General features: G+C 37.0%; 1 protein-coding gene across 34 annotated transcripts in view; it reads right to left on the bottom strand.

Annotated features, from left to right (window-relative positions):
* The window catches only part of PBRM1 (polybromo 1), a 105,127-nt gene that overhangs the window by 21,240 nt on the left and 74,468 nt on the right, over positions 1–9,419 (bottom strand). For all 34 annotated transcript variants that reach the window (XM_065933517.1, XM_065933519.1, XM_065933507.1 and 31 more), the window contains 2 exons: positions 5,862–6,007; positions 3,181–3,338 (listed from right to left, as the gene is read on the bottom strand). In XM_065933517.1, coding sequence (XP_065789589.1) covers positions 3,181–3,338; positions 5,862–6,007 — 304 coding nt within the window. The remainder of the gene's footprint in view (positions 1–3,180; positions 3,339–5,861; positions 6,008–9,419) is intronic.

Genomic DNA, 9,419 nt, shown 5'->3' with positions numbered 1-9,419 from the left:
GCTGAAAAGCTTGGAAGAACTGGAAAGTGAGATGTTTTGAGGAATAAGAGTTTTGAGAAGCTTCCATATATTCCTGGAAATCTAGAAAGCCATGCACATGCTACGGGCAAGGTGCATGTTCAGCAAAGACCTGAGAAGGCCCCAGGTTCTCACCTTCAGCTGACTGTCAAGGTCTGCACAAGCATAAATACAAAGGCAGAGTTGTGAACTTTTTGGGCTGAGTGCTGAATGTGTGCTCCAGCAAAGATGCACTAGGCAGTTGCAAAGGCTGGGAATTTGGGGTGGGTTTTGTTTTTTTTTGGATCCAAGCACTTAAGAAATTCTCTGTTAAATCACTAGCTGACCACTAAGCTGGTAGAGCAGAGACTTAAGTGACAGCACACAACAAGAATACAGTCTTTAAAGTAGCTTTGAAAAGTCACTAAACAAGCAATAACAATTCACAATAAGCAGTGACAACAAAACTTAAGGAGGCGGGTTGAATCTGATTTCCAGAGTTATATTATATTGATAATATTTAAAATATCCAGCTTTCAACAAAAACTATGAGGCATGCATGAGACAAGTAAGTAGGGCCCATTCACAGGGAACAGAAACTGTCCCTGAGGAAGTTTAGACACTGGACTTACTACACAAAGAATTAAAAAAAAAAAAAAAAGAATTTAAATCAACTGTCTTAAATACACCTGAAGAGCTAAAGGAAATGATGGACAAGGAACTAAAAGAAACCAGAATGATGTCTCACCAAATAGAGAATCAATAAAGAGACAGAAGTTGTAAACATGAAATAGAAATTCTGAAGCTGAAAAGTACAATAACTAAAATGAAAAATTTATCAGAAGGGTTCAACAAACACACAGAAGAATCAATGAACTTGAAGACAGGAAAATTAAAATGAAAAGTCTGAGAAAGAAAGAAAAAAAGAATACAGAAACATGAAGAGCATCTCAGAGATCCAAGGCACACCATTAAGCATGACCCACATAGGCATAACAGGAGTCCTGGATGGCGAAGAAAAAGAAAAGGGCAGGAAAAAATATCTGAAGACACAGTGGCCCAAAATTTCCCAAATGTGATGAAAGACATGAAAGAAAAAACTGCCAGTGGAGAATTCTATATCCATCAAAAATATCCTTCAAAAATGGAAGACTTAAGACACTTCCAGATAGACAAAAGGTGAGAAAAGATTGTTGCGAGCAGATCTGTCCGACAAGAAATGCTAAAGGGAGTCCTATAGGTGGAAATGAAAAGGCATTAGATAACTTGTAGCTATATAAAGCCAAAAAACATCAGTAAAGGTAACTACATAGGTAAATATAAACAGCAATATCTTTTTGGTTTGCAAATTCTCTTTTTCAACCTATATGAGTTTAAAGACAAATGCATAAAGCAATAATTATAAATCTATGATAACGGGGCACATGAAGTATAAAGAGTTAATTTCTGACAATAACACAAAGGAGAGGGATGGGGCTATAGAGGAACAGAGTTTTTTGTATAGTGTACAAAATCAGATTTTCATAAGTTTAAGATGTAATCCCCAGGGTCATCACTAGGAAAATAACCAAAAAACAATGATATAGTTGTCCTAACCAAAGAAGACCTCAGTCTCCCCTTTAGGTTCCCTTTGTCTCCTCACTAGAAGTAAAGCTCCAGAGCACAAGTTAAAAGGAAGACCTTCTCTGATGCAGAAACTCAAAAAGGATTTAATAACTTCACTAGCTTTTGTTGTCTCTCCCCAGAGTGGAAGACAAAATATGATGAATTATTGGTCATTCAGACATGATTACCATATTCAATTCTGAAAAAAATTCAAAGCACCAAAGAACAATATAGATAAACATTAAAGCAACCAAACAAAGTCTAAGGGTAAAATACTTTTTAGGGACTTCCCTAGTGGTCCAGTGGTTAGGACTCTTGTGCTTCCACTGCAGGGGACCCAGATTCAATCCTTGGTCAGTGAACACATGCTGCAACTAAATATCCCCTATGCCACAACAAAGACAGCAGATCCTGCACACCAAAACTAAGACCCAAAGCAGCCAAATATATAAATAAAATATTTTTTTAATTTGCAAATTTCCTTTTGATCATAAGCATGGTGGCTTCTTCAACTTTACAACCATAGGTAATCAATATAAAGTTGTGACTAGTAACCTTTGGGAAAACCACTCAAAAAGATGTAGACAGCAGCTAGTGTAAAAAGTTATCGAGTTAATCTGGGGCCAGAAGAAACCCAAGACCTGAAAACGGTGACAGTATATGAGTCATGTAACTATATCTCAGAAGCAGAATGGCACTTTGCACACTCAGGAGGATGACTCAACAGAAGCCAAAGCAAGAGACCTTCATGTTTCTGGAATTGGAACAGTAACACTGCTAGGGTTAATCCAACAGAGACATTATGTCTTTTAATTGCTCTCCTTGCTTCCTACCTTATTCTTACAACACTTCCCCATACTGCAGCCACAGTGATTCCTCTAATACACATGTTGGCTCACATGCCTCTTTGTCCAGACTCCTCATAAGACCTCTTATCTGTTAAAGCTCAATCCCTGCATATGACCTACCATGACTGAGAGCCCAGTCACCTGAGAGGGCTCATTCCCTACCAGGCCCCCTGCATGGCTGCAGTCACTCTAACCAAAGAAGACCTCAGTCTCCCCTTTAGGCTCCCTTTGTCTCCTTACTAGAAGTAAGGAGCTTTCTTACTGTGACTCAAACACACTCAGCTTTCTTACTGTGATTCAAACACACCCAGATACTCTGCCTCAAGGTCTTTGCAGCTGATGTTCGCAGCGCCTAAAAGGAGTAAAATCTCAGCAGCTAGTTGAATGGTTTTCTTCCTCACTTCCTTCAGGGGTCCACTGTCATGTCACCTAACAGAGAGGCTTTTGCTGACCACATGACCTAAACCAGAACCTCCGGCAATGTTACTCTCTATCCTCGTACTCTGCTTTATTCTCATTCATTGCCCTAATTACTACCTGATGTTCTATATATTTAATTTTAATTTACTGACTCCCCAGCCTCTGCTCCACACAGTTAGGTCTCTGAGAAGGCTGAGATTTTGATTTTTTTATTGCTATATACCTAGCACCTAGAACAGTGCCCAGGACAGAAGTAGTATTCAATTAACTGTGGAATGAGTGTGATTAAATGAAAAGTATAAATACATACCTAAAATACATGTCATAGGGCAGGTTTCTTCCAGATTACTCAAAAACACTTCTTTCTTGTAGAACATTTTTGTCGGCTCATGTTCCGTCTCTTCTGGGTGAATGAAGATGGGGCCGTAAAAATATGCAGCTCCATCTCGGACCCATACCTTTTCAATTCTTGGGAGGAAAGATGAAGAAATTCCATTAAATTAGAATTCTGATGGCTTTCATTCCTGAAGGCTTAATCTAACAAACATTGTGCTAACCAAAAACTTAATGGTATGCTATATTTAGAGAAGTTTCACTGACTGTTTTGATAATAAGACAATTATCTTGATTCTTTTTTCTCCCTTTAAACATATGAGAAGATATTTGGGGAAAAAAAGAAGTGAACATCTCTCTACTCATCTCAGGAGGGAAATTTTTTTTTTTTAAACATAATACCAAGGAATACAACTTAATAGTTTAAGCTTACTCCCAGGTTTTCTTCCTGGACTTGTGAGCTGAATAAACACACAGATCATCAATATTTGGGGTCAGATCACATCAGTGGCACATTCCTTTTAAGGCCATGGTTCATGACCTTCTTGTAGGTCAAGATCTAATACCCCTTTACCTCATGAGAATCTAATGAAAGCCACTGACCATCTCCCTAGAAAAAAATGAAAACATCTGGCTGCTCTGTGCAGGATACTGTACTATTTCTCAGAACCACACTATAAGGTTGATATTATTACTGTTCCCAAAGTCTCAAAGTTCCAGACATGAAGCAGCATGTTCATCTCAGTTAATACACACTTTCAGTTCTTTAGATCAAAATGCAAGGGTCACCCTTGACTCCTCTCTCTCTCCTGGATACTTTGCTGCTATTGTTGCTGTTTAGTTGCTCAGTCGTGTCCAACTCTTTGCGACCGTATGGACTGTAGCCCACCAGGCTCCTCTGTTCATGGGATTTCCCAGGCAGAAACACAGGTGTGGGTTGCCATTTCCTTCTCCAGAGGATCATCTCAACCCAGCAATCAAACCCACATCTCCTGCATTGGCAGGCAGATTCTTTATCATTGAGCCAGCAGGGACTATATTCTCTTAACTCAATCTTTCAAAACTTGATCTAATTCATAGAACTGGATGTGACTACTGGCCTGAGACACCATCATTCTTGCCTGGATTACTGCAACAGCCTCCTAGCAGATTTTGCCCTTCTACCTTTGACTCTTTACTGTCTATTCTTAATAATCAGTAGACAGAGCCCTTCTGCTAAGACCTAAGTCAGATGTCACTTCTGGGGACTTCCCTGGTGGTTCAGTATTTAAAACACTGCACTTCCACTGCAGGGGACACAGGTTTGACCCCTGGTCAGGGAACTAAGATCGTACATGCCATGGTGTGTGGAGGGAAAAAAGAAATGCCATTTTTGTACTTAAAATAATCCATGGTATTTCATTTAATTCAGTAAAGGTCCAAGTCCCTTCAGTAGTTTCCGAGCCTCACACAATTTGCACTATATCCCCTGGCTCATGTACTTCCTACCTAACTCAAGTACTGCCCACACCCTTTGTCATAAACTCTGATCTGAACAGTCCAGGCATGCTTCTCTCTCCAGTCTTTGAACTGGATGTTCTCTGTCCCTGGAAAGCTTTCTCCCTGGATATTCACATTACTCACTTCCTTGGTTCCTTCAAGTGTTGGCTCAACTGTGAACTCTTAGTGAGGCTTTACACACCAGCCTATGTAAAGTTTTGAACACCCTACTCTGACCATGGCACTCCCAATTTCCCATATCCAGCTCTATTTCTTTCCATAGCATACATCATAATTTAACGTACTACACACTTTACTTACTCATGTTTACAGTTTGTCTTCCTACTAGAAAAAAGATCAGGAGACTAAGGATAGTTGTCTCTTTTATTCACTAATATATCTACAGAACCTAGCAAATAGTACATATATAATAAACAATTACTAAATGACGAACAAATACAATGAGGAAACTGAAGCCCAGAGAGGTAAATAATTTGCCTAAGAACATTAAACCGATAGGGCTGGGACTTACACCAAAATCTCTGGGAATCAATTACTTTCTTACTACTATCCTCTACTGCCCAGCCCTGTTCCCTAAACTCCTTTACTGCTATTCTATGCCATCCAATCATACTTTCACCCATTTACTTGTTTACCAAATATCTGAGCCTCATGCACTGTTTGGAGCAAGGGATATAAAGGTATATATCACTTTTTTGCTCAAAAAGAGAGGGTCTCTAACTCTCAGGGCATTTGTAGTCTCATATGGAAGCCTGATAATATAACTGATATGTGTTCTGAGGAGGAGAACACAGAGCTCTGAGGATGTGTAATAGGGGGACCTAATCCAGTCTAGAGGAGACAGGAAAGGCTTCCTTAAGTAAGTGCCATTTCAAATTTAGGCTAAAAAGAGTTCACCATATGAAGTTGGCAGGGAGATTTCTGGGTTGAAGAGTTCAGTAAATGGAAGGAGGAGAAAAAGAAACAGAAAAAAAAACACAACAGGATTCATTAGAGGAAGTGTGGCTAGAGGCACAAGCAGGGGGAGTGTGGTGCGAAAGGACAGAGGTGATGTTCCCAAGGGAGGGACTTTGGTTTTCATCCTAAACAGTAATGAATTCCTACTGGCACCAAATCCCTCAAACCAAACCTTGTCCTCTCTTAACTCAAAATGCTCACCTGCCGACACGAGGACGCACTAGCCCGTGGGACTTGATGAAGACACAGTCGCCAACCTTCAGCCACATGTCATTATACCGGAGCTGCTCAAAGTAGTGGCAACCTGGTTCACCATTCGACATTTCCACAGGGACATCTTCTTTCTCCTGTGATAAAGGAAACTGGTTAAAGACAGGGATCTGATAATCAAGGAGTTGGAATAGAAAGTATGAAGGCAAAGCAGACTTTCCTTCATTTTAACTTAAAAAATAACCATAAGTAGAAACTAATAAACAGGAAACCAAAAGTTTAGGTTACTGAAATTAAACTAAATCTTATCAAATACTGTATCTATTTTAAATTTCTAGTTAACTTTCATAAAATGTTACTCAAGGATTCTTTTACTACTCTCTCCTTCCTTTTCACATTCTTGGAGACTTTAGTCAAAAAAAAAGAACAAAAACCAAAAAAACCCCAACAACAACAAGCAATGAAGACTTAATTTCAGACACAGCCTCATTCAACTGCTATAAAGGAGCAAACACTATACAAACTTCCTCTTCACCATATTTACTAAGCTCTTAATTTCTGCATGTTAACAACTGATATAAAAATTTTATCATTTTGGTTTATTCTAACATGAAAAGGAACATTATAGCCTCTGTGACAGAAACACATATACTCTGCTTTTGAATCATTCACAGGGTCTGTCACCTACTGACTGCTGTGACACTGGGTAAACTACTTGACCTCTCATGTCTTGGGTTCATCATCTGTAAAACGAAGACAGTGTGCAAATCAGACGGGGTTGTTAGGAAGCTTAAATGACACGATCCATGTTAAGTACACAAAATAACGCGTGGCTCATAAAACCACTTAACGTTCACTATTGTTCTTACAGTCTTAGCAAAAAAAAAAAAAGAAAAGATACTTCTGATTAATGAAACTAAGAAGCATAATTTACTGAGAAACTAGCTGATAATGAGCATAGCACTAGGTGTTTTAAATACAAAAGCTCTAAAACATGTAAGAATTGAGGAAACTGCAAAACCCCCAAATTTTCTACTGCATTTCTCTGCTGGAATGCCCAGATAATTTAATGCTTTGATCTTTCATTTCAAATGTGATACTGAAATGGACTTCTTGGAAAATTCTTAAGAATGAGAGAGGTATCACACATATGCTAGATTGAGGGGCACTAGAAGGAATGGAAGCTGTGATAAAGAAAGCCCTGAGATTAAGAATACATATTTATTTTAGATATGGGTTCTGACTGGGAAGACCCAGATGAATCGGGTAGAGAGGGAGGTGGGAGGGGGGATCGGGATGGGGAATACATGTAACTCCATGGCTGATTCATGTCAATGTATGTCAAAACCCACTGCAATGTTGTGAAGTAATTAGCCTCCAACTAATAAAAATAAATGAAAAAAAAAAAAAAAAAAGAAATGGGTTCTGTTCTAATTATCCTTCTAAAAATTTCCTGGTATGATATATTTTAGCTATGCAGTATTAAAATAAAGATATGAGACTAAAAAAAGTAATTCATACACAGGACACGGGGTACTAATGAACTCCAATAACAAAAACAAATTTAAATCCCACACTGATTTCCACTGGTATTTCCTCTTTTAAAATTAGTATCTCTGATTCCCAGACATACTGGTAAAATGTACAAAATTTCATGTTCTTTCCCAAGCTCCTTTTCTCTTTTTAATATTTTAATGACACTAAAATGGATGTTTTTTCCTAAGAAACTAAAAATTTTTTTTGTCTTTTACATTAAGAATTTAAAAATGCTTTTTCCCTATATAAAAAGTGCATCTGTTGGAAATAATTCAAACATTAGAGTATGTAAAATTTAAAAATCAAGTTTTCTGTGATCCAACCCCAGAGATAACCACCCAGTTTAGTTTAACCAATTTATTGTTTTTCATGTTGTTTACACATACATAAAACATAAAGCACACATTTTTGGTTTTTCTGAGTAATGATGGAACCATATTCCATTCTGCAACTTGTTAATTCCTTCTGCTGACCACACAGTTTGCATTATATGAATCGATGTGTGACAAATTCCTATTCACGGGCGTTTGAGTGTGGCCTAGAATTGAGTACTATGTTGGAACACATTCCCTGTTATCAAACAACAGGGTCAAAGAGAAAGCCACTGATGGGAGATGAGTGTGTGCTGTCCCACATTCACACCAGGCTCTATTACTAGTCTTCAGAAATGTCAATTTGCTGGGCATTTTAAAGACTATTAGATTAAAATATTTATGTTTTTTTGATTTTCTACAAATGATCTATTTGGTCCTTTGCCCATTTTTCTAGTAGTATTTTTTTCCTAGACTTCAAAGAGTTCTTGTACTTTAGAAACAGCAGTCATAAGACTGTTTCATTAAACTGATTCTGTCAATTGTAAATCCAGAAAATGATCTCTTTTTTTTCTTTTGTGGCTACCGGGTTTTATACCATATATATAAAGGATCCATTCGAAGCTTATAAATGAATAAAAGATTATATGTAAATAACATAAACGTACTTAGGCTAGCAACTTATGTTTCTTTTTAAATGTTTATACCTTACTTATTTTGGAATACGAAATGAAAGGAGTTCAACTGGTTTTTTTCCTCTTCTTTTTTCAAACAGCTATCAGTTTTTCCAATATCACTTGATTCCATTCTCTCTTGCTGAGTTAAAATACTGTGTTTATACAAACTTTCAGTTATAAAATAAATGAGTCACAGGTATGAAGTGTACAACACAGGGAATAATTATAATTAGATAATATCTTTGTATGTTTAAATGATGACTAGACTTATCATGGTGATCATTGTGAAATATATATAGAAATACTGAATCATTATGCTGTATACCAGGAATTAACATGGTATTGTAGGTTAATTATATTTCAAATTCACAAACTCAGAAAAAGAGATCAGACTTGTGGTTACGAGGCAGGATAATGGGGGGAAGGGGGATTGGATTATGGCAGTTAAAAAGTTCAAACTTTCAGTTATAAATAAGTACCTGGGATGTAATGTACAATATGATGAATATAATTAATACTGCTGTACATTATAAGAAAGACGTAAAGAGAGCAAATCCTAACAGTTCTTATCACAAGGAGAAAAAAGCTTTTTCCTATTTCTTTAATGTTGTACCTATATGAATTGATGGATGTTGATTACCACACTTACTGTGGTAATCATTATCATGATGTACGTAAGTCAAATCATTATGCAGTACAACTTAAACTTATACAATGCTATATGTCAATTGTATCTCAATAAAACTAGGAGAATAAAAGGCGACTGTGGGACAAAAGGGGAAAAATGAATAAGGTCACTAGATTAGTAAATAGTATTGATGCTAACTTTATGGTTTTGATCCTTGTACAAGGTGTTAACATTAGCAGAAGCTGAATGAAGAATATAAGGAATGACTTTGTTAAGCCTAAAGTAATTTCAAAATAAAAGTTAAAATATGTAAAACTAAAATGAATGATTGAGTATCTTTATATTTTGGATTTAATTGTGAAAAGCCTATTCCCTTCATTAATCAATTCTGAACTAA

This window comes from Muntiacus reevesi, chromosome 4 (genome assembly GCF_963930625.1).
Source record: "Muntiacus reevesi chromosome 4, mMunRee1.1, whole genome shotgun sequence".
NCBI classification, from domain to species: Eukaryota; Metazoa; Chordata; class Mammalia; order Artiodactyla; family Cervidae; genus Muntiacus; species Muntiacus reevesi.
The sequence above is the reverse complement of the archived record's forward strand: the minus strand, read 5'-3'. Positions and strand labels throughout refer to the sequence as shown.